This window comes from Ambystoma mexicanum, chromosome 10 (assembly GCF_040938575.1).
Source record: "Ambystoma mexicanum isolate Mex_15411 chromosome 10, UKY_AmexF1_1, whole genome shotgun sequence".
Taxonomy (NCBI): Eukaryota; Metazoa; Chordata; class Amphibia; order Caudata; family Ambystomatidae; genus Ambystoma; species Ambystoma mexicanum.
Genome location: NC_090932.1, coordinates 291,918,006 through 291,944,273, shown reverse-complemented (window position 1 = coordinate 291,944,273; position 26,268 = coordinate 291,918,006). Strand labels below are relative to the sequence as shown.

At 48.0% G+C, this 26,268-nt stretch overlaps 1 protein-coding gene across 3 annotated transcripts in view; it reads right to left on the bottom strand.

The window, feature by feature from the left end:
• UGGT1 (UDP-glucose glycoprotein glucosyltransferase 1) overlaps positions 1-26,268 on the bottom strand; it is a 2,047,742-nt gene that overhangs the window by 59,819 nt on the left and 1,961,655 nt on the right. For all 3 annotated transcript variants that reach the window (XM_069617855.1, XM_069617854.1, XM_069617856.1), the window contains one exon: positions 17,854-17,970. In XM_069617855.1, coding sequence (XP_069473956.1) covers positions 17,854-17,970 — 117 coding nt within the window. The remainder of the gene's footprint in view (positions 1-17,853; positions 17,971-26,268) is intronic.

Here is a 26,268-nt window from a genome sequence, read left to right as displayed (position 1 = left end):
TAATTTTTTTAACACATTGGTATTCATAGAGAATTGTTGATCTTTACTTTTCAGAACTTTCCACAATGCCTGCCTGTTCCATTGGCGGATGCCCTTCGAAGACCCATAATAAATCTGAAGGTACTATAATGCATGTTTTCCCTAAGACAATATATCAGATAAGAGAATGGGTCCGATATTGCGGATATCCACCGTCTGAGCTTGAAAGTAGAGTCCTAGAAGTCATTGCGGACAAGAGGGGTGATCGATACCGCATCTGCAGCAGGCACTTTAGCTCAGACATGTACTCCACATCATTGCTAATAAAGAAGAACACACCGCGAGCGAGGCGAAAATTGCTCTCAACCACTATTCCCACTCTATCCGTCCACATCCCTCCACTGGTGAGTCAAGTTTACGTATTTATCTCTCGGCCTTGCGGTAGTGTGTAGCATTAGCTAACAATAATTTCCCCATTTATGTATCCACTCAATATGAAGGCGGAAGATTATCCATCCGTGTCGTTATTGCAGTCTTCAGCCACTTCAAGCGCCTATCGGGTAATCTTACTTGGCTATTCTGCCACTGACTTGTTTTAGGCATGTAAATCAATAGTTTTAATTTATCGTGTAATTATTTTACCTAATGGTACACCCTTGTACTCGTCCTCTAGTCTTTGTTTTCAGTTATAATTATTGTTATCCAAAATAATGCAAGTACTGTCTTTCAGGGAGATGCTGAGGAGTCCAACGCATTGATGACAACCGTTGATGTCACTCAGATGCTCGAGGTACGTTTCCGGACAGTTCCATCGATGGAGATCATCAGATCTTGCATTCTTGTAGCGTGATTGTTACACACAATGTTTCTTTCGTTTTTAGCCATTGATATGTCCTTCTGTCGTCGCTCTCCTATGTGTCTTCTTTTTTCAATATTGTGTTCATTACTAATGAAAGTCCTATGTTTCAGGGAGTCGATGGAGCATTAGTCCAAGAAGAAGGGGGAGCATGCAGTTACGGGTCGGCGCAACAGCTTGCAGAAGTGTGCACCGCAGTTACATCGTCCCTTGATGTTCTTATGCATTTCGAGGTATGGATACTGACAGTTCGATCAAGCAAAATCATATGACGTGATTACATCCGCTATACTTCCTTCTTTATTAACGCAAGTACTATGTTTCAGGGAGATGACGGAGCTTCTTCTACAAGAACATCACCCCTAGTAGTTGATGCAGATTTCTGGGTGGTGACACTTCCAACGATCGAGCAAATCGAATCATATTTAGATATCCATTATTTATTTTAGACAACTGATCATTTGTGCAGGTCTATTTAGATGAGCCGTTGACGCCTGCACAAAGTGTATGTTCTTTTTAACAAAATAGAAAACCATACTAATGCAATTACTGTGTTTCAGGGAGTTACTGAAGCATCATCTTCAATAATATCATCAATGGAAGTCTATGAGGAGCCCGAGGTATGGATCTTGACAGTTCCATCTAACTAGATCAACAATGCGTGAATAATTGTCGTTTGAATGTTCTACACAAAGCGTTCATTCGTGTTTTACTATTGAGATGTACGTGGGTATTGGTCCCCAAGTACATTTTGTGTTTTCAATATTATTATACATACTAATGAAAGTTCTATGTTTCAGGGAGTCGATGGAGCGTCAGTGCGTGATGGATGTGCTTATCATGAGAATATAGTCGTTGCAGCGCAAGAGGAAGTGGAGACATGCACACATGAGTCGGAGCAACAGCGTCCCGATGTTGAAGTTCGAGGCAAGAAAGTTTCAAAGAAAAGAAAGCAAAAGAAGGTTACTGTCCTGGTCACTATATTATGTTGTTTTTCACTGTTAATAGTTCAATACTGTAAGTTGTGTTTAAACTGAACATCCCTTTTCCAATCTGTCCTCTAGTTGCGAGTGGGTGTACGAACTAGATCTACACAGACAGTGAAGCGAACGAGAGATGTTGCTTGTCAAACCTTTTGGCAGGGACTTGAGACTGGAGATGCATCGTGCCAATGGGAGGAATATGAAGTGATTGACAACGGAGCTATACCACATCCAGCCATCGATTGTGAATGTCCTCCTGGTAGTTCGGATGCAGTCGGAGATCAATTCGCAGAATCCACACCCGCAAAAACTAAGACCGCGAGAAAGTTGAAGAAATTGTTTTATTCACCCATCGCCGGAGAAGGAACAGATGTTGCAATGGAAGAGAATGAAGTGGACGACAATGAAACACCATCAATATCACTGAACATAGCGGAAGACGATATCAGAGATTCTACCTTTCATGTGAGTGACATGTCCTCAACGTTACAGGCCGAACCAGCTGGGATGCAGAGTGACAGTATAAGGAAAGAGGCCAAATTCATTGTATTCGATAGTTGTTTGATTGATATTATTATTCGGATGAAATGTGGGCATTCGGTTGGTGGGGAAGTATGTGGGGAGCCATTGATTAATGTGACTCGTGCAATTCGAGGCACTAACCTTAAAATACATGCCACCTGTACAAAATATCATCCTTTCTCATGGTCTGCACAACCCATGCTGGGGCAACTGCCAGCAGGCAATCTACTTTGTGCAGCGGCTGCACTTTTTAGTGGTTCAAGTTTTAAAAAGTTAGAGTCTTTCTTTCAGTTTGTGGGAATCCATTTCATTGCGAAAACTCAGTTCTACAAATACCAAACCGATTATCTATTTCCAGCCATTAGCGAAGCTTGGAGAGTGGAAAAAATGTCTATTGATAGTACATTCGCGGGCAAACGGTTCAGGCTAGCCGGTGATGGACAGTGCGACAGCCCAGGATTTTCAGCCAAGTACTGCACCTACCACTTTCAGGACATGGAAAGTAAGAAAATTGTGAGTTCGGTGCTCGTGCAGGTGTCACAAAGCACATCCTCAGTGGCCATGGAGAAAGTTGGCTTTGTAGCATCATTGCAAGAACTACAATCGCGGAGAATGGTGATCGACCTGATAGCCACGGACAGACACGTTTCAATTGCCAAGACAATGAGAGAAGAGTACAAAAATATAAATCACCAATTTGACGTTTGGCATCTTGCAAAAACAATCAATAAAAAAATGTCGGCTGCAGGTAAAAAAAAAGATATGCAAGGTATTTCACAGTGGTCCAAGTCAATCAGCAACCATCTTTGGTGGAGCTCAAAAACATTTGGAGGGTCGTTGGAAATTCTACTGGAAAAATGGCGGTCAGTAATGCTACACTGTAGCAACGTTCACCGCTGGACCACAAACCAACATTTCCACAATTGTGAACATGGCCATTTGTCCACAGAGGAGGCACGGAAGAAGAAGTGGTTGATTCCTTCATCACCCACTCACAAAGACATTGAAAAGATTGTATTTGATAAAACTATAACAAGAGATTTGAGGGGACTCACGGAATTCTGCCACACAGGAGATTTGGAGGTGTTCCACAATATGTGCCTAAAGTACAGGCCAAAACGATTGCATTTTGGCATGGAGGGCATGATAAATCGGACTCTTCTAGCGGTCTTGGCACATAACCATAATGTTGGCCGTCAACAAAGTAGGACGACCGGAACTTTAGGGACGCTTCGCTAAAATAAGGTCTTCACTAAAAGAAGTAAACAATGGGTGATCAAACCAGTGTTTGAGGATATGCAATATGAGTTTATTGAAAGACTTATTGTTGATGTCCTAGATAGGCACATACATGGAGTTGTGAACGAACCTGTGCAGGGGACAACTGCATTGCCACCCAACATTGCCTCTGTTCCATGTCCACCTAAAGCAGAGCTCATTGAGAAATACACATCACGGTTTAAATGATTGTCATTTGATTGTCTGTTCTCTCGAGTCTCCTCATGTTGCAGGCCCATTGAATATGTGTATCTATGTATTGTGTAAATAAAAGTGATTGCTCAGTGTACATGCAATGTGTCTCTCCACCCTTGCCCCTCCCTTCACCGTGCAGTAGTGCGAACCACCCGGGTGTCACCTGTGACTTTGCTCTCGAGTCTCCTCATGTCGCAGGCCCATTGAATATGTGTAGCTATGTATTGTGTAAATAAAAGTGATTGCTCAGTGTACATGCAATGTGTCTATCCAACCTTGTTCATTTGCGCATTAAATTAAACCAAACAGTAATATAAATCATTTTTCAAAAAATATAGAATGTCTCCGTATTTATGGTTCTCTGGGGCTGCAAAGCACGCAGACAAAATGCAAAGATGGAGTGTAAATTTCAAGTCCTGTGAGATGGCCTTACACTGAATGTAGCTAACTAGGAATGTGTGCTCGTTCAAAGTGAAGGTCAGCTGCTTTGATTTTTTGCTTGGGTGCCGGAATGGCCCACGACTCAGTATAAGGTTCTATTGTTATTTGACCTTGACAGGCCGGGACCATCTCGAAAGACTTCTTTTTGGGGGTGTGGTGCAATAACGTAAGAAACGATAATGAATAAAATTTCAGAAACAATAGCCATTTAATGTTCGTTCATTAGAAGAAATAACGTCGGCATAGAAGGAGTGGTATTTCGGGGCTGCCCTACGCACAGACACAATGGAAAATGCAAATATAATGTAAGTAACTCTTTAGATGAGTTTATACCGCAATTTTATTACTATACAGTAGCTTTAAAGACGGGTTAAATTGTACTTGTTCGTTCTATGTGGCATATTGTTTTGTACCACGCACTATCTTGAGGAGAACCATCTCCTTTTACGGAAGCACCTCAAAACCTTCCTCTTTGCTTCTGCTTTCTCTCTCCCTCTCCCCTGCTACAACTGGTCCACTGTCTGCGACCTCGGTCCTGGGCCCTTCCACTCTCCACCTGCACTGCCTCCCTGTCAACCCCTGCACTGGGGGACTGTCTCAGTATCCTACAGCCCCCCCTTCCCAGCACTTGTTCTGCACTTACCTTGCACTCGCCACCAGCTGGCCCTATGTATTTATTATTTTATGCTACTTACCTTGTACTCCACTTCCCCCCCTCCCCTTCCCCTTGCACTTTTACCTTCCCCCTACCCCTGCACTTGCGTGATCTGAATGACACCTGGCCTAGTAGGATCGTTGTCTGTCTTCTCCTTCTCCCCCCCCCTCGCCACGCCTTGAAACACTTGTGTATAGGCGCGTTGCAAATGCCATATTATATCATATCAGTGACGAAGGGGTCCACTGGCGCTCAGGCGGCTCTGAAAAAGGCGGAGGAGAGGGTGGGTTACTGCAAATGACGTATAATACCCAGTTGCACTGTCCTATCTATGAAATAATTTCCCGACCTAATATATAAAATGAATAATTTTAATAAAGATCTGATGGTGAGACTAATTTCATTTTTTATGTTTTTAAAACAGGTACATCCTTCATTATTGTATGTGTCACGAGTACCAGACACCGGCGGATGGCTTTTATAACCGCCAGTTGCTTCTCCGCGTGAACAACGTTACCACCCTGACCATTTTATGGGACGATCGCCAAGTACAAGTATGCCCTTACGCGGTACTAACGGCTAGATGCAACATACAGACCGTTGTGGTGGCCTAGTGCCTCGTTGTTGGAACAGCCATGCGATTATCAGTGCGACCGAAAAGCTTGTTTTATCGTACACCAACACCCTGTGTACTGCACACGAACATCGCTTGCCTCAAGACGAACTATTTTGGATCGAGAGCAAAGAAAAATGCAAATCGCTGAATATTCTCTAAACATTTGATGTCCAATAAATGTACTTTGCCAAATGTACAATCTTGCCGTTTGCTTTTAAACCACAGTTTCATATTCCGAATTGTGGCGCTGTATTGTGAGATGATCTAAGACCCTGTGTACAGCAAAGGAACATCGCGTGCCTCAAAACGAACTTTTGGAACGTGAGCAAATAAAAATGAAAATCGCTGAATATTCTCAAAACATTTGATGTCAAATAAATGTACTTTACCAAATTTACAATCTTGCGGTTTGATTTAAAAGTACAGTTTCATATTCCCAATTGTGGCGCGCTGTGTTGTGAGCTGATCTGTGTTGATTTCCGGGTTCTGTGTGGAGTCGCGTAGAAGACGCCTAGGCGCGTTTGCCTACGCAGCACAGTCACGTCACGGATAGAGGCGGGGAATATGAATGTTTTGATAAAGTCTGTTTCAGGGGCGGGGGATTTGATTTAGTGCCGCAAAAGCAGATGAGCCAGGTCGATGGGGGGAAATGATAGGATTATCAGAAAATGGCGGCTGATTTCGAGTGCGTTAATGGACGGAAAGTCGGGTAAGGTCCATAGGAAAGTTTTCTACGATATACCGAGTTATGCTTAAAAACACATGGCCGAACCGTAGGGACAATAAAAAAAAAGTTGCGGAACTATCCTTTAACTTAAAGAAACTTGTAGAGCACAATTTACACCCAAGGGCATCATGGCGCTAAGCAAAAGGGAGATCTATCCAATCCAAGACACTAAAACAGAAAGGTCTTATGCGCTCGACGGAACAATAAGTGTGACTCAAGAGGAGAGGAAGCGGATTCCAAGCCTTCGCAGCCACCACCAAGAATGCACGGCTGCCAATACGGGCCAGCTTCAACCTCAGGGGCTGTATAGTTTTCAAATCCTGGGAACGCAGTGGCCTGGCAGGTACATACAACCCAAACTTCTTTTGAAGAAATTCAGCACCCAAGCCGTAAAAGACCGTGTGTACTATGCCCGAAGCCTTGAACCTAATGCGGTGCTCCACTGGAAGCCAGTGAAGCTGCCACAGCAGTGCAGTCATGTGAACTCCCCAAGGGGGGCAAATAACTGCTCTGGCCGCTGAGTTTTGTAGCAGCTGGAGACGCTGCATGAGATGCTTAGGGAGAGCCAGGGAAAGAGAGTTACAATAGTCAATGTTGCTAATGACTAAGGAGGAAACAACAGGGGCATGGAACTTCACAGGAATACATGGCAGGGCTTTCCGAAGTGTCCGTAACTTAAAATGGGCTTTTTGGCATACCAGGGAAGCCTGGTCAGCCATGGAAAGAGAGGCTGAGATTTTCACGCCTAAATCTTTCACAGAGGAGGCCGGCTGAGAAAAGGGACCAACACTCTTTGGCCAGAACACCGGAGTCCAGAACACAGAGGGAGTGGTCGTACCCACTACCAACACCTCTGTTTTTTCACCATTAAGTTTTAGCCAATTCTTTTACATCCACTTCCCAATGGCTAGCAGACATTTTTTTAATTGAGCAGCAGATTCAGCTTTGGCAAGGTCCAGCCGCACAATGATTTCGGTGTCATCGGTGTAGGAATAACATAGCAGCATTATCATTATTTTATACGAGTGAGCTTTTTTGAGTTGAGTACACCTGTCAACTGAATGGCTTTTGGGCACTTCTTTTTATATTTTAGTTAATTGTGAAGCCGGATTTGAGATCAGTCTGCAACATAAGCCCCTTAACCAAATATCTTCCCAGCCCCTTAACCAAATATCTTCCCAGCTTTAGTTGGTAGAAAAAGCTCTTTGGTTTCAAACAAATACTCTGTATTGTAGAGATGTTTCAAAACTTACAAAAAATCATCAGCCAAGCTGAAAAATATATAAATCCATATTTAGAACAAATAATATGGTTGTAGCTTTATTTACCCATTCTTGAATGGAAAACTACAAGAACGCAAAGTAATGTTAAACTAAAAAACATCCTACGAGTTTGGAAAATGTACATTTAAGACTTGCAAATTAAAAGGTATTGTATGATAAGGTCCCCGTTTTGTAGTCATTGTTTGACAGAATCATGCTTGCTACTGCATATCATGTGAAGGGAAAGTGAACACTTGTCAGAGACAAAGGTTCATCAATAAACCACCAGTAAAAAGGAGCTTGCCATTTAAATGCTCTGCCGGTAATAAGTTTGTGTTGACTATTTGCGAGGGACTAGTGCGAAGCCCTGTTGAATTTGCAAGGGTAGGGGTGTCCGGTCACATGTCCAACAAAAGACATCCTCATTAAGGCACCAGTGACAAAACAAGCCTGCAAGATCCCTAGGCCCTCTCTGCCGTACAGGAGAGCATGTCTTGCATTGGCCTGATTGAAAGTAAGGATATACAAATTTGCTATTCATGTAATTTGAATTGCAAATCAAAAAATATTTTTATTTCTGAGTCTCGAGTAAGACTAATTTATGACTTGTACTGCCAGCCCTTCATCAACAAACAGCTCCTTCCCCCCAATCATTATTGAACACTCCTTGAGCTCCTCAACTAGTGCTCCTGGAGGAATTGGCCTCCCTTCTGGCCAAAGGGGCAGTGGAGTTGTTGAGAAAAGACTGCCATTCCCATCATTTCCTCATTTTGAAAAGGGAAAAAGTTACAGGCCACCCTGATCCCAAGGGACTTGAACAAGTTCCTGAGGAAGGACACATGCAGGATGGTGATGTTGAAGGAAATACTCAAGGCTCTAGAGGGCTGGATTGGTTGGTGCCATTGGACCTTCTGGATTCCTTTTTCATTTGCCAATCCATCCAAAACACAGAGTTCCCAAGGTTCATTCTAGGCACCAGCCAGTACCAGTTGTGGGTGCTACCTTTTGGGTTGACCTCTGCCCGAGGGTCTGAACCAAGTTGATGGCAGTAGTGGCAGGCTCCTCTCAAGAGAATGAAAATTCATGTTTCCCTACTTGAACAGCTGGCACTTCAGGGTTGCTTTCTAGAACAGGTGCCAGCCATATCGAAGACACTTCCCAGCTAGTGCACAGTTGGGATTTTCCCTGAACTCTAGAGAGTCACATTTGACACCTCTACAGATGCTCCAGTTCATTTGAGCAATCTAACATTTGGGAAGGGAAGGGAAAGATCTTCCCCCCTGAGGACAGTCGGCAGCATAGGATTCTCCCGCAGATTCCTCATCTTTAGAGATCATCCCCTTTGCATTAGCTGCTTAGAAACATTTGACAGGGGCGTAGTGCATCTGAATGTAGACTCCTCGACCTCTGCAAGTGCCAGCCGCGCCACTCTTAGACCCTGGACGTGATGTTGGTTAGAACATATATAGCATGCACTACACCCCCATCTCTCAGGTCCTTTTTCTGCAATATACCCTGTGTAACTACTTATCAGGCAAAATCTAGAGGAAAATGAAACTTAAAAATTCAGAATTCCAGTGCACACCCAGAAAAACATTACGATAATATTTTCTTGTAATATAAGTGTGTTACATTACTTATATTTAACTATTTAACAGATAGATCACAGTGCTTCTGATGATGAAGCAACAGTTACTCCCAAAATAATACTTTGAGTTAATCAACATCTGAATGAATACTTTTTGTTAAATTTCTTTTTCTATATGATTATTTTGAAGTAATATGATATGATATGGCATTTATAACTCGCCTATACACAATTGTTTCAAGGCGCGACGAGGCAAGGGAAGGGCAAAAGAGGGAAGACGAACAACAATCCTACTAGACCAGGTGTCATTCAGATTGCGCAAGTGCAAGGGAAGGGGGAAAAGGAAAGTGCGGGGGAGGGGGAAAGTGCAGTACATGGGATAATAAAATAACAAGATAAATAAAAGAATGGCCAGCTGGTGGCAAGTGCATGGTGAGTACAGACATAAGTGCTGGTGGGGGGACTGTAGGGATACAGAAAACAGTCCAAGTGCAGGGATCGCCACGGAGGCAATGCAGGCGTGCAACTGGCAGGGCTTGGGCCCTAGATCAGATGAGGGGCCAGGTAACCAGTGCAGTCTCAGTATCTGCCAGGACTTCAGCAGGGGAGAGGGGGAGAGAAAGCAGAAGCAAAGAGGAAGGTTTTAAGGTGCTTCTGGAACCGAAGATGGTTCTCCTCAAGTTTCAGGGAGGCAGGGAGGCTGTTCCAGAGGGAGGCCCCAGCCGAAGAGAGAGATCTACCACCAGCTCGTTGCTTGGAGAAGCGACTGACCCTGAGGGAGTTGGAGGCGGAGGAGCGAAGAGCTTGAGAGGGAAGATATTTAGGAAGAGAGAGTTGAAGGTATTGGGCCCCATGCCTCAGAAGGCCTGGGGACTCAATACCTATGAATGCATATTTCATTCATTTATTCTGGAATACTGACTGTGTTTTCCACTATCAGTATCCAATATGTGCCGGTGTCAGGGGTATCTTTAAATTTAGGTAACACGTTACCTCTCTAAACCCTAGAGAAAGAGCCGGTTTCACATAGGGACTCTTTCATCTCTCAATCATCTGCCCTAAGATTTCTCATACCTCTCCTCCACATTTTTTTGAGTTCATCAAGTGGGTTTGCCATGAATGCCACAATGGCCATATGCAGCATAGAGCTAGATTTTATTGATATCCGGATTGTACTACATCTGTCTCTTTTGGAATTTCTCTGTAAGCCCAAGGACTTCAGACACTTGGATACATAAAGTGTGTCTTAACTGCAAGTATTTATAGACGTTTGTGTTTTTTATTATGAACTTTGTTCTAAATTCTTGAAAGTTATTTGGAAAAGTAGGTTTAATCGCTTTCCACAAATTCACACATCTCCCCAAGAGACTTTGGTCATTTTGCTTCCTGATACAAGTGTCAGGATAAGGCCATTCAGGTGCTGGCTGCCCTTCAGCCACAGTCAAACTCATCAGATAAACCTAATTTCCATCCAAAGAGGGGAGCAGCACAGTTTGCTGCATTGCTTCACAAATGTTTTTTATTTCCGTTCACTTAATAAAAGTCTATGGCCCACACCAATGTGTGTTTTGGAACACCATCATTTCTCAAGGATTAATAGGGTTTTTATGCTGTACATATAAGCAATGCATCACTCTATAGATAGAATGTTTAAAAAAAAAAACAATGTAAATGATCAAATTATTGCAATCGTGATCCTTTCATTCATCACATAATCATACATATTTCCTATTACAAACATATTACAAACAAAATGTACTCACCAAATGGAAATCCTGACTATCCTGCTCAACTAAGACTGTATGTAACGTGATTAATTGCACTTTTTTAAAATGCATTTATAGAATGATTCATTGTGGGTAGGTGCAGTTTTGCCAGTCCTTTAATTCCTCAACAAAGGTTAGAGATCAGAGATACACTGTACAGGTAGTTCCACAAATTTGCTCCAGATATGAGTAAACATGTACAAGGCCTCCTCCAAAGATAAGAGACACACTACTAAACAGACTGTCCCATATTGGACAATGTTCCCATGGGGCAGAGGCGCGAGACCCCAGCCTGGAAAGTAAATAAGAGAAATATTTATTTTTTCTTTAAATAGAGGAAATGGGCTGGGGCGACTCACAGGGTCAGACTGGAACATAAAAAAAAGTGGCCCACAGTTGCAAATGGCAACTCATTCCTTTAGTGACAGCGAATAGTACCCAAGGGGGTTTTTTTTGGTAAAACGTAAGCAAATTGTAATATTTAAAGAATATTTATTCAGCAACAATGGTTAAAACTACTAGCTGCATAGTAAAGTAACTCATTAAACTGGCCCACATCGGCCAAATAAAATTGGCACACACTAGCATTTAGCATTTTTGGTTCAGGCATTGCCCTATAGACCAGTCCGAGCCCGGCCGCTCATCTATAATGGCTGAGGGGGTGTCGAGCAGCTGAGGGAGTGCTCCTGTGCTGGCATGAACTGTCAAAGGGAAACACTGTTCAGTTCCCCAGCTGCACATGTTCACTGAGCCATGCAAGGCTGAGGTCGTTTTGCTACGCAAGCCTTGCATAGCTCAATTGCAAATGCTGGCTGTGGAACTGCATGCCTGTATGTATGAGAGGGAGCTTCTGCGCCTCTTCGCACATACGGACAGAGCAGCCTGGAGTCATTTCAGCACCCACACACAGGCCACTGTTGCTTCCAGATTCCTGTTCATGATGCAGGAGCTGGAGCGCTGGGGAGGAAACTTCAGGACCGGGGCAGAAGGTACGTTTATGTTCATTTTTAAAAACAAATATGTGTTTGAATGCGTGTATGCTTGTGTTATGAGTGAGTGTATGATGATGGGTGCTTGTGTGAATGATAAAGTGCTTGCTGTGTGAATGTGTGTTTGTACGTGGAGCTGATTCTGGCGAGTGTGGGGGGGCGGAGAGCAGGAGGGGGGGTCGGAGACTTGTACAACAAAGACACTTTAAATAGGCCTTTGTTGTACAATCTCCCTACCCACCTGCCAAAATCAGCTCTCCTTCTGAGGCGCTGTGGAGCCCAGGAGCCAGGGGTGGTATTTTATAACTGACATCTATCACAGATGTCCAGTAAAAAATATCATGACTGCCCCCTCAGACCCCAGCACCAATTGCAAACTGTTTGGCTTTTTACCCAATTTTCTTTTAAAGTATGCTCTAACATTATTATTTTTTTAAAACTCCCAGGGAGGTCCCCTCCCCACCACCCCTCCTACCCCAAAATCCCAGGGAGGACCCCCCCTGCACCCCTCCCCCCTGAGCTCCCCTTCATTGGCTTGGGTTCCTTCGCTATGCCCGGTTGCTATGGCATAAGTGGGGGAAATATTTATGCCCCTCCACTTAAACCACTTTAAAAATTCACCAGTCGCCACTGGCCCTGTGACTGTGCTGGGAGCAGGGTGGGGGAGCCCAGAGACTGGTGGGAGCAGGGTGGGTGGGAGCCATGGGATAGTGGTCGGAGCAGGGATGGGAGGGCCCAGGGTCTGTGGTGGGGTGGGAAGAGCCCAGCATCTGTGGTGGGGTGGGGAGAGCACAGGGACTGGGTAGGAGTGGGATGAAGGAGCCCAGAGACTGTGATTGGAGCAGGTGGGGGAGCCCAGGGACTATACTGGGAATAGGGTGCAATGACGGCATTCAATAGTTCATAGCCATTTGGACTTACTATCCTTTTGGCATTTTTGGGGGGGCCTGACCTGTTCACATTTTGCTCGTGGGGGCCCAGGTGACTATTGGAAGAACTCATGTTTTTTTGGATTGGCATGACATTTCTCCTACAGATGCCTCTTGGCCCCTTCCTCCATTCCTTCAAATTGTAAAATGTTGGTCACCCAGGCTGTTCTACTGTTTCATCGCCACTCTGAGTGAGTAAACTTGGGTGGAACCGAGGTCTGGTAGCATGCACGATTGGGCTAATAGATATTTGGTGCCAATGTTGTCATGATGAAGCCAATGAGGAGCTGAGCTGTGCCCCCTATGGTCTGTGAAATTTCTGATCCCAGTCTGCACCTACAGCCATTTCCAGAAATGAGGAATCTTTGCATAGAATAACATGCCATCATAAAGTACATTTCTGTGTGTTTCTTCCGAGACCCACTATTGAGGACTGCATAATCACTGTTACAATATCCCCAAACTATATATATAAAAGTGATATTCAATGGATGGCATTTTCCTGCAGATTTCCACATACAACGTCAGCTGCTCAACATTTATTTTACACTGGGCGTAGTGCAGCGTGGCATCATCCCTTAGACTGTGCCACTGGACGTGAAGTAGGTGGTACATATATCACATCACTACGCGCCCATAATTAAGTTCCTTTTTTCTGCATGCTCAGGAGGCTGTTCGGAACACTATCTTTGCCTGCCGACGAACAGACACTCTCCCATCTGACAGAATCCGGTGTCAGCGATGTCTAATGCCACTGTGATGGTGTGGTCCGAGGCCACCTCCCCCTCTTGGAACAGCTCAAGTGCTTCCGCCTTCTTGTCTTCAGGTAGGAAGTCAAGAATCTGGCCCAGCTTGTACCAAAGCTCCCGCTCGTAGCATGACAAAATGGCCAGCGCATTTGCAGCTTTAATGGTACTGGCAGTCGTATAAATAATTCTCTTCTCCATAGAGTCTAGTTTCTTTCCCTCCTGGTCCGGGGGTACCATGGACGAGGAAGATGGATTTGCAGAGCGTTTCAAGGCTGCGGCTGAGACCACAGAGTCAAGTGAAGGCTGGGACCCCAGGCACTTGGGCGCCGAGTCCGGTACTCTGTACTTTTTCTCAAGCCTGTCCCACTTGCGCAGGGCGGTGCTTGGGTTCTTCAACACTGCTAGGCATTCCTCCCAGATATCGTCCAGCATAGGAACAGACATGATGGTCCTCCTGCTGGACTCAAGGAACCCTTCCTTTCTCATCTCCTCAGGCACTAGTTGAAAAAGCTTGGAGGCCCTGGACATCATCGAATGGAAGGACCCAACCTCATTCGGGGAAGAGGCCCTGCGCGTTTCATCCACACCTGCTTGTTCTCCTTCGGCCGGAAGGAAGTCGTCAGCCTTGTCCATAGCTGTAGCTGCCATATCCGTGCCTGTATGATGTGTGGCAGGATCCACCTTTGGGGTCAAATCCTGTGGTGGAGGTTGGTGATGGTAGTGTTGGCTGGCGCCTTGGACCAGCAGGGTGCTTTCACTTGCATTTGTGTGGTCTTGGAGGACTTGCAGATGGAGCAGGGCCCCGTGGGAGGCAGCCTCTGCTGAATTTCTGTTACCAGCGTGTTCAGAAGGTCCAAGGACATGTCCCTGGATTGAGGTGTAGCAGAACGGGAGGCAAAGCCTTCAGGCGGTATGCCACAGCTGAACCAGTAACTGACAGGGATCACCCTGAGGCGCACAACCTCCCTGAACCCCCTTCATGGTCTCAATAGTAGCCCTCGGGCAGGTCGTCACGCTCATCAGAGCTATGTGCCCCGGGACACTTGGCTCAGCTCCCATTTCCATACCCCTCTTATGGGGTGGCAGGGTTCTACTCCTTCCACTTTCCTGAGTCTTCGGGGAGAGGGGGGGAGGGGCGCATCTGTCCCCTTTACGGGAGGCTTCGCCATAGCCGGGACAGTAACCTCCCACCGTGCCGACAATGACACCCATGGAGTAGCTGCTGCTGCGACTGAGCACCGTCTTTGTGGTCTGCCCGCCCTTCAACGAAGTAGTGGTCGTTGAGTAGGTCGTCGACAGGGCCGTCAACATGGCAACAGCAGTTGTCGTTGAGGTGGCCCTTGATGACGCACTTGTTGTACTGGCTGAATGAGATGGCACTGGAGGTAGAGAAGGACCCAACTTGGACTTTTCCTTCATTGCCTTATCTGACGATGGTATGCGTAGTTTCGAAGGGGTCAAGGATTTCCTCTTCGAAGTGCATGACTCTTGCTGGCAGGCTCACCGTGGATGTTGTCAGTGATGGTGACCTCGCCCTTCCCGAGCCAGGAACGGCAACAGTGGCGAACCCGGTGGGATCTGTGGCCTATGGCCTTGTCTTCTTTTGGACCACCGCAGGCGGAGCATCCTCAAAGGACCTCGACTTCTTATCTGAGGGAGTTCGATCGTGGGGCTGGCTGGCCCTGGAGGAAGCCCGATCATGCTCAGAGGTCAGGTCAGAGGCCTTGCCCAACTTAAACCCTGCCGCCAACCTGCTATAGTGCCCTTCTTGGTCTTCTTCGAAAGCCCACAGCAGATCTTGCATCCTTCCTCTTCATGGTCCGTATGCAGGCAGTAAAGACGTTTGTGGTGTCGATCTTACACGAAAACATTTCTTGGCCCACATTTCACGCAAAGTTTGAGGAGGCATCTCTTCTCCTCGGTCATGGTGAAAAGGCGCAAAGTAGGTCCAAGCCTGGGCCATCCGATGAAGATCCTCGATGAAGCTTGATCTTCACCGACAACGAGTCCCAGCTGCGGATAGTCGACCTCCGGTCGAACAATGAATTTATAAATCAGTCAAAAGTTGAAATTTTGCAATGAAAAATTTGAAAAATAAGGACAAAAGCTCCGACAGCACTAAGAGGACTCCCAATACTGAAGTGTGCAGTACAAATCTGAAGATGGCCACCAGGGGTGGAGTTTAGGACAGTCATTGGTTGGGGGCAGTATGACCCAGAGGAGAGTGATTGGATTAGAGAAAAAATACAGTTTAAAAGGGAAACTATTTTTTCTTTAACGAGCATTCCCAGCTTGACGAGAGGAAATATTCATGAGCATTTGAATCCATGCCCAACACCATGCTGGAGAAAAGATATAACTTTTTTGGGAGGGGCGAGCTCCATGTTCGTTCGGTTCTACGGGACTGTCTCATACTTTTGCATGTAATAAAACTTTGTTTTCCTTGCAAAAAGAGCATTCATTATTTGGCCTCTTTGGGATTGTTTTTATGGATCGGGTTTTGGGTCATTCACCCTACACTGGTCAAGTTTTCATGATAAGACGAGAACTTGGAGACCACAGAAAAGATACGCTGCATGGGTAAAGATCTAGTGGACAAATCCATCGGAGCTGGAAGAGGAAAAGGACTCTCGAGTGGCAAAACGGGTGGTACGGGTAAAGGTTTGAGTTGGCTTAGTTGCTGGTCTACAGGCTGTTAATAGCCAGTGCTTCTGTGTCATTAGGCTGTTGCCTCTTTGTAGTCATAGTAAGGACCATGTCCAGCAAGTCTCTGAGAGAACAAAGTTGATGCTGGTCCAATCAAGCGAAGGAAAATCAACACCATTCTGGTTTCACAATTGTAGCTGTAAGTCCTGTCACCAGTAGACTTTGCCCTCAGGAGAGTCCTGGAAGTTGCAAGCTTTGACAGGCCCAAAGTCTTCATACGATCACAGCACTTCTTCCAGTTAATGCAAGACGAACCTTCTCATTTATGGAGAATCTGGGCCATGGTAATTGTCCCAATCCCCAATAAGAGGGTCATATCCAATCAAACATGTTGGTGCCCTCAAAGTGGTGGGGCCACCACATGCATAGTTTATACGATTTACACTGGGCAAATGTAGATTCAATCTTGAATTCCGAAATCCACTTACACAAGTTATATCTGGTCTTGTCCTCTGCATTCCCAAGAAACATCAGACTGGCCGGTCTTTTACTATATATAGATGCATCTGTTTCATACATATTTTCTCTCAGGAGCAGAGACTGGCTGTAGCAGTTTGCGCATAATTTTAAAAACTTGTGCTAAAGCACTACTTATGTGCAAAAAGTAAACACTGAACTTGTCAAGTATTCCAGAAAACGTAACTGATTTAGACATAAGACTGAGACAGACAGTAGTTGTTTTACTGCACCACAAACCCACATCATCAAGTAAAGGGAGGGCATGCTCGAACAAAAACACTTAGGGGGGTCATTGGCGGAGTGGCATGTAAAATCAAGACGCAAAGCCGTTTATACCTTGTTATACTGCTCCACTAGAATTTACAAAGGTTATACAGGTGTACTGGGGTTCGGTAGGGGAAATATTTCCATCTTGTACTTCTGACTCAGCCTGCAATAAACGTTTAGCTTTATGCAAGCATAAGATTTTCATGCTGGTAAAACTAATTGATTCCTATGACATCACCTGCAAATATCGCCTACTAAAAGTAGGCCAATTCCATAGGGATGCATTTTAAATGCTGTCCGCAAAGCATAATTTGCAGATAGCATTTTCTTTCTTTTAACACAACAGATTAAAATGGAATAGTAAAGGCGATTTTGCTTGTTTTTACTATTCCATTTTCCAATCCATTTTGTAAATGTGGTCAGCTGTATGCAGTGTATTCAAAGCACATACGAAATAACATTGGTGGTCCCCTGCATGCAATTACCTTTTTTAATTTGACAAAATGAACCTCTTTGTGCTTTGGAAATACAATTGAAAGTGTAAGTGCCTGATGTTGTCTGGTGAGTAGAAAACTATTCAGGGGAATTTATTAAAGATTAAACAAGCATAGGACCTAAAAGTATGATAGCAGATTGACAAATTACAACCAAACAAGTCTCATCAGAAAACATATCTGCCTTACTGTCAATTCTCTACAGATAAAAACTCAATGGGGGAGCCTTGTTGCCTTGAGCAGTTGCGCATACATCGTCATGAAACATTACACTTTTTGTGAGAGAAGAAATGACATCTTTGTCGAAGCCTAGAATCCCAAATGGATAATGGGGTCTGTTGAACTGAAGTACATTTTTGTGAAATGACTGACAGTCGGGTTTGCTGTCCTACCAGATCTATAGTCTTTGCTTTCTTCTTAGATTCCTCGTCGCACCATGTCTCACACCACAGCCACTCCTGAGGAAGCGATTTGATTGGCACCTGATGTATCATGTTGTTTGGCAAATCCTGATTGCAAGAAAGAAATTAGTGATTTGATAAAAGTTTTATAGTAATATTTTCACAAGCAAGTCGTAAGAAAACCATCTAGGGTCAAAATTACAGACACAGTTTGAACCAAGCAGGATCAGATGTTGAAAGGTCAGAAGAAAAGCAGGATTGGGCAAATTAATTAACTGTCCCACTGAGAAAGCACCTAACAGATTAATAAATACAAATGAAAGAGGGGTGAAAACCATATTGTTAATAATATGCAGGCCGGTAGAGTTAACATTTGAATGGTCATGTTGATGCAGAGAGCATATCGCGGAGAGACTTTAAGCCAGGCCATTTGATGAGCAGAATGCCAGGTAGGTTTTGCAGGTATACCCTAGACAGAGGGTGGGAGGGTTGGAAATAAAGATGTGAGGTGGGGGAGGAGGGGACACAGGCCTATATAGTGTAATCCACTACAAAGATTACAAAGTGGGAAGAGCAGTGGCCAGGGGAAAACCAGAATGCAGAGTGTGGGTCAGAGCAGCAGGTAAATTGCCATACACAAAGCAGTACATTTAGGAAGGTGAGGGCCACAGAGAAATGGTCAGTCAGAAGAGGGTCCATGAGCGATAAACATGACTGTCATTACCCAAAACAGTGAAAACTTCAGAAACCAACACTCAAATAACTGAAATTACTTTACAAATCAACATCGTAAATAACTACAGGCCTGAAGTGAGTGAATACTATGCTAACAATTGTAATTAAGACAGCTGTGCTTTGGAGAAATTACATACCGGTAATATTCCATCTATGAATTCTTCTCCCACAGAGGCCTCATCTTGATAGATGTCCATCCAGCGTCAGCTGCTGGGAAAATATTTTGACAGGGGGCGTTGTGCCGCTCAAGATCAGCTCTCGACTCTCTCGTATTCAGCAGCTCCACTAATCGACATCTAATGTGACGTCGATTGTCGTATTAAAGGGATGCACTACGCCCCCGTACCCCAGTTCCCCACTTTCCCCCAACCCTCTGGGCTCAGCCTGCGAGAGGGAACATGTACTAATGGGGAAGGTCAATCTAACGAATCCAAATAATACCGAACAACTTGTAGCATGCTTATGTTTTTTAAAGGAACAAATCAAGAACAAACAAGTCAACTTGGATAAAGAACTGCTGTTGTACCCTTTAAAAAAAAATAAGAAAAACAAAACATCTCTTCCTCAGGTCATCTGCACACAGAAGTGTGACAACAGACCGCAATGGAGACACATGAACTTCCATTCGGGGTAGGATGGGAAGGGGATGAGGAATCTGTGGGAAAAGAATCCATCGAAAGAACATTACTAAGAAAGTCATTTCTTCTCAATGGATTGCATCCACCCACAGATGCCTCATCTTGGTAGACTCCCAAAGCAGTGTCCATGATGGTAGAGAGTTGGAAGTCACACCAAGAAATGTTGAGGGGCCACTCTCACAAAACGAGCATCAACCCTCCGGGCAATATCTGAGCTACAATGCTTGGAAACATGTGTAACCAAGACCATGTCGTCGCTCGACAAATGTCCCTAAACGGCACTCAACTCTGGAGGGCAAAGGAAGCTGCAACCCCTATGGTTGAGTGGGCCCTAAGATCTGATGGTAACTGCTTACCTGCGTTCTGGTAGCACTCAAATGCACAGCACTATCCATCGAGAGATGATCTGTATGTTAACAGCTCGCCCCATCCAGGATTGCGATAACACAACGAATAGTTGGTCATCCTTCCTGAAAGAGCCCCGTTCTGGCCAAATAAACAACGATCGCCCTCTTGGGATCCAACCAGAGGAGTCTCTCCTCAGCCTTAGACGGGTGAGGTGGAAGGTAAAATGCCACAGGATCAATACTCTGGCTCAAGTGGAATTCTGACACCATTTTTGGTAAAAATTTAGGGTGAACTTTCAGGGATACCTTCTGCTTGAAAAACCTCAGGAAGGGGGGCTTACACGAGAGTGCCTGCAACTCACTGACCCATCTTACGAATGTGATTGCCTCCAAAAAGGCAATCTTAAATGTGAGAAATCTGATGAAAGTAGAATGTAAACGCTCAAACTGAGCTTGCATTAGAAAAGTTAGAACCATGTTTAATTCGCAATTAGGGACCACAAAAGGCAAAGGAGGGAAAGAATGATCAACGCTGTCCAGGAACGGGGCCACCACTGGAATGTTAAAAAAATAAGCCTTTTTCTGGAGTCCTTATAAACAAGGAAAGGGCTGACAGATACCCCTTTACCATACCTCTTGTAGGTCTGATTTGGATTAGACCAACAAAATCTCCATCACTTAAAAGTGGGGCACGGTATTGGGTCCACTCCCTTCATCTTACACCATGCCACAAACTTTATCCATCAACACACATATGGGGACATAGTGGCCGGTCTGTATGCAGCCAACAACATCTCTAGCACCTCCTCGTTGAGGTTCCAGTCCCTGGAACTCATCCTCTCAAGAACCACCTCAGGCGAACAGGTTGCGCAGCACTGATTGGCCGACCCTGGACTCCTCCCTGGAATCCCGATCGACGCAGTAGAACTTCGTGAAGGTGTGCGTCGACCTCCACGTAGCAGCCCTGCATATGTCCAGCAGGGGCACACCAGAAAGGAACGCAGTGGTAGCTGCGATCGCTCTGGTGGAATGGGCTCTCGGACGGCCGGGCAGCGGTCGGTTTGCCAACCGATGACAGTACATGATACAGCCGGAGAGCCATCTGGAAATGGAAGCCTTCGAGAGAGCCTTCCCCTGATTGACAGGTCCAAAGTTCACAAAGAGTTGTGATGTCTTCCGAAAACACTTCGTGCGGTCCACGTAGAACTTCAGCGCTCTAGCCACATCCAGCGAGTGCAAAGTCCTCTCAGCCGGCGACGAAGGCGACGGGAAGAACACAGGCAACACCAAGGGTTCGTTGAGATGGAAGTCCGACGGTACCTTGGGCATGAAGGACGGGTGCGTCCTGAGCACTACCCTCGTGTCGTGAAAAGTCAAGTACGGGGCCTTGCAGGAAAGGGCCTGGATCTCTCCCACCCGTCGTGCGGAGGTGATGGCCACAAGAAACGCTGTTTTCCACGACAGAAACTTCAATGGGGCCGAGTGCAGAGGCTCGAACGGAGGTCCCATGAGCTTGGTCAGCACCACGTTGAGCTCCCACGCCGGGGCCGGAGCCTTCACCGGCGGGAACGATCTGAACAGTCCCTTCATGAACTCTTTCACCAGACGATGAGAACACAAGGATGTCCGTCCCGTGGTTCTGGTGTATCGGGAGATCGCAGCAAGATGAATCTTGATGGACGCGTGTGCCAGTCCAGCTTTGGCCAGCGTCAGCAGGTACGGCAGAACTTGGGGAGCCGTAATCCGTAGAGGGTTAATCTTCTGTGCGTGGCACCAGACAGAGAACCTCTTCCATTTGTGTCCGTAGCATTTAAGAGTCGAGGACGCCCTGGCCTTTGCAAGAACCTCTCTGCAGTCGGCCGGTATGTCGTATCCTCCAAACTCTAGCGCTGCAGGAGCCAGGCCTGCAAGTTCAGCGATTTCGGGTCGTGGTGGAGGATGGCGCCTCCTTCCCTGGAGAGCAGATCCGCGTCCACCGGCAGCTTGATTGGCGGGGACGCTGACAAGTCCAGAAGGTCCGGGAACCATATCTGCCTCGGCCACGCAGGTGCGACGAGGATCATCCTGCACCGTGACCTCTTGAGCTGGTTGACGAGCCGGATTAGCAGTGGCAAAGGAGGGAACGCGTAGAGGAACAGGCCCTCCCAGGGGAACGAGAAAGCATCGCCCATGCTCCTCGCCTGGGGAAACCTGCTGGCGAACCTCCGGCACTTGGAGTTCGTCGCCGTCGCGAACAGGTCGATCTGGGGTGTGCCCCACCGTCGGAAGAGGCGATCCACCAGATCCTGCCGTAGTTCCCACTCGTGGCACGAGCGCAGCTCCCTGCTGAGTGAGTCGGCGATGGTGTTTTTTATCCCTGCCAGATGAAACGGCACCAGAAACATCCCTTGGGCGACTGCCCAATGCCACAGGTCCTGCGCCTCCTTGGACAGTGCTGGGGACCTGGTTCCGCCCTGTTTTCTGATGTAAAACATGGTGGTGGTGTTGTCTGTGAAGATCCTCACCACCTTGCCCTTGAGGGACGGGAGGAAGGACCTGAGGGCCCAAAACACTGCACGGAGCTCCAGGACGTTGATATGTAAGGATTTCTCCGTTGGGAGCCAAAGGCCCCTTGCGTGCAGATTTTCGGTGTGCGCTCCCCACCCTTCCAGGGAGGCATCCGTGGTCACTGTCTCCTGGTGGGCTGGGGTCTGGAAGGCCATGCCCGCCGTCAGATGCGAGCGGGTGCCCCACCACCGGATCGCTCGTCGGAAACTTTCGTCGAGTGTGATCCTTTCCTCGAAGTTGCCCGTCGTTTGGATCCAGCGCGCGTCCAGGAACTCCTGCAACGGGCGCATCCGGAGCCTGCACATGGGAATGAGGTAGATGCAGGAAGACATCATTCCGAGGAGGGACTTGATGGACCTCACCTTGGCCGCGTCGGCCACCAACATCCGCTGTACCTTGCCCAGGATGGTCCTGGTCCTCTCCTCCGACGGGGAGGCCCGAAGGGACACTGTGTTGAGCCTCGCTCCCAGAAACAGAGTGTCTTGCGCGGGTACCAGGTGGGATTTGGCGTAGTTCACGGAGAATCCCAGGTCCGTGAGAAGTTGGACGGTCCTTGCCGTGTGGACCACGGCGAGCTCCCTTGTCTTGGCTCGGATGAGCCAGTCGTCCAGGTAGGGATAGACGTGGATCCCTTCGCGGCGCAGCTGAGCCGCCACCGGTGCGAGGCACTTGGTGAACACCCTGGGTGCCGACCGTAGACCGAAGGGGAGGGCTTTGAACTGGTAATGCCGCCCTTGGACCACAAACCTGAGGAATTTTCGGTGCCCCTTCAAGATGGGAATATGGAAGTAGGCATCCTCCAAATCCAACGACGACAGGAAGTCTCCTTCCTCCAGCTGACCCAGGACGTGCTGGAGGGTGACCATCCGGAACTTTTGCGCCTTGATGAACTTGTTCAGACGTCGCAGGTCCAGGATGGGGCGCCATCCCCCCGTCTTCTTCTTCACGAGGAAGTATCTCGAGTAGACTCCGGAGCCCCGCAGCCTCTTTGGGACGAGTTCGATGGCGCCCTTCTTGAGCATCGCTTTCACCTCCAGGAGGAGTTGAGGGACGTGAAGTTCTTTCCTGGCCACGGGGGGGACGCGCGGACACTTTCTTTGAAACTCGAGCGCGTGCCCCCGGGCCAAGGCGTCCAGCACCCAACGGTCGGTGGAGATGGACTCCCACACGCTGACGAAGCTCGCCAGCCGGCCTCCCACCGGGGTGCTTCGGTGGGGGCCCGACCCCCCGGCCGGTTCAATCCTGCTTCGACGAGGCTTTAGCGCCTTGTCCTTGGCGACGACGGCGGGGTCCGCCAGGCTTGCCTCGTCCTCTGTAGGCCTCCTGAGATGACGAGCGGGCCGCTTGACGGTAGGAGGAGAAACCGCCGCCGGAACCTTTGGAGGCGCCCTTGCCTCCGCTGCTCCGAAAGGGCGTCCGTCGTTGTTGCAGAACTCCAAGGGCCCGGGCCGTATCGGTGTCCGCTTTAATGGCCTGAAGGGAATCGTCCACCGTTTTTCCAAACAGGTTGTTCCCGTCGAAGGGCATGTCCAGGACTCTGGTCTGAACGTCTTGACGGAAGTCCGTAGCCTTGAGCCATCCACGCCGCCTAAGGCAAACGCCGTTGCCTAACTGGCGGAACCCATTGTCGGCGATGTCCGTCGCAACGGTGATGGCGTGGTCCGAAGCCACCTCACCTTCCTGCAGGATCTCCAGGGCCTCCGCCCTCTTGTCGTCCGGCAAGAAGTCCAGCAGGGGAGCCAGTTTGTACCAGAGCTCCCTGTCGTATCGGGCCACGATAGCCAAGGCGTTGGCAGCTTTAATCGTCGTCGCTGCAGACGAGATGACTCTGCGTCCCATAGCGTCCAATTTCTTTCCCTCGCCGTCCGGTGGGGAAGTCGAAGTGGAGGCCGCACCCCCCCGCTTTCTTCCTGGCCGCCGCGGAGACGACGGAGTCCGGGGTAGGCTGCGCCCGGAGGCACAGGGGGGCCGTGTCCGGGACCCGGTACTTTTTCTCGTACCGGTCTCTTCTAGCTGGCGTCGTGGACGGGTTCTTGAGGAGGGTGAGGCCCTCATCCCAAATGTCGTCCAATAGAGGCACCGCGAGGACAGTCTTCCTCTTGGCCTTGCGCCGCTGATAAAGGAAACCTTCCTTCTTCTTCTCCTCAGGGCAGAGTTGGAAAAGCTCGGATGCCCTGGCGATCATTGAGTGGAACGATCCAATCTCGTCGGGCGGAGAAGCCCTGGTGGGAGGCGACGACGGTAAATCCTCGTCGTATACCTCGTCGTTCGTACCCGTCGCTGCCGTGTCAGTCCCCGTATCATCCCCTCGGGTGGACGGGGAGGAGGGCTGGAAGGGGCGCGACGGCTGAAAAGGAGGTGGAGGGTGGATCCTTCTTTTCTTGGTAGGGGGAACAACAGAAGGTCCCGGTTCTGGGTCCCCCGACGGGAGAGGTTCCGTCGGCAACGGTAGTCTCGTCCTTATCTCAGAGCATAAGGACTGTATAGCCAACAAAATGGCCACCGAGTTGTCTCGCAGCGCTGGCAGAGGGGGATCCGACGGGCGATCAGGGGAAGCCGTGGCTTAAGACCTCGACCAGCTCCTCCTCCGAGGTTGGGGCCGAATCTACGACGACGCCCTGCCCCCCCCTTTTTCTTCCCCACGGGGGATTTCACGGGGGTCCTATCGATGGGCACAAAAGAGGACTCCCTCCGAGGTGGCAGGGAGACTGAGCCCCGAGGTCGCCACCACTGGTGTAGCCTCCACAGGCTGAGCCAGGGCCGCCGCGACAGTTTCGATAGATGGCTTGGCCGGATGGATTAAGACATTCAACACCTTAGGTGCACTCACCGCCTTATCCATGAGGGGGGGGACACTGCCTCGCTCCCCCTCCGCCTTCGAGCTCGACCGGGGCCTCTCCAGGAGCTTCGCCGGGTGCTCGGCCTTCCTCTTACCCGACCCAGAGCGTTGGCTCGTGGTTGATGGTGCCGGGGAGGGTGCGCCCTGCCTGGCGCCCGTAGAGCCCGACCGTTCGGCGCTCCCGGTGCCAGCGGACTCGCGGTGCTTGGCCTTATGTTGGACCCCCGTCGCCGGGGCGTCCTCAAAGGTCTTAGAAGACCGCTCGGATTTCTTCCTCTTCTTCTCGCCGGACGGGCTCTTCCCTTCTAGCCAGTTGGCGAGACGTTGATGGCGGTCCTTCATGGTCCGCTCCGACATGTTGCCGCAAAACGCACAGTCCTTCTCCACGTGCGTCTTGTCCTCATGTAGGCAGTAAAGACAAAAAGAGTGTTCGTCCTCCTTGAAGACGTTCTGCAGCTGGCATCCAGGGCAGACCCTGAACAGCTTTCCGGGCGTCGAGCCTCCCTTCTCCTGGGCCATAGCCGGGCCTGAGAAACTTCTGGAGTCCTCCAAAAGCGTAGCTCGACGAAATCTTCACCCTTGAGGGGCGCAGACGAATCCGAAACGGGTCCCCGTTGATCGGATGGAAAGTCGGTGGAGCTTGAGGCTCTTTTGACCGAAAAAAACGAAGTTTTTGAGAAAAAACGTGAAAAAATAGCACTAACGATCGAGAGCAACGGCACGAGGATCCCAACACATGAACGTGCTGTAAAAATCTGAAGATGGCTGCCAGAGGCGGTGCTTAGGTAGAGGGCAGTCATTGGCTGTGGTCAGTATGACGCAGAGACCAGTGATTGGTTATTACTACGAAAGACAGATCAGAAACGAAACTGATACTGGTTTTTTCTTTACCGAGGATTCCCAGCCTGACGACGGGGAATATTCATGAGCATGTGAATCCATGCCAGACCCCATGCTGGAGAATGTTCTCTTTTCAACATGTTCATCCTTTCGCTCCACCAAGCTAGGTGGTCGACCACAGACCTCGACACTTGTAGCACATCCAACATCTTGCCGAAATACCGCGAGCACTGGCTTCAGAGAAGCCATTGCAGGGATCTCATCAGGAGTCTCACCTGGAGCACCAGGAAAATACAGGATGCCATGAAGCCCAGCAGACGCAGGAAAGCAAATGCTGGGAGACTGCTGGAATGCTGGAAAAGATCGACCATCTTTCCCACGTTGGTAACTCCCTCCTCGGGAGGAAAAGCCTTCCCTTCACAGGTGTCCAAGACCGCTCTGATGATGGCGCCTCTGTGCT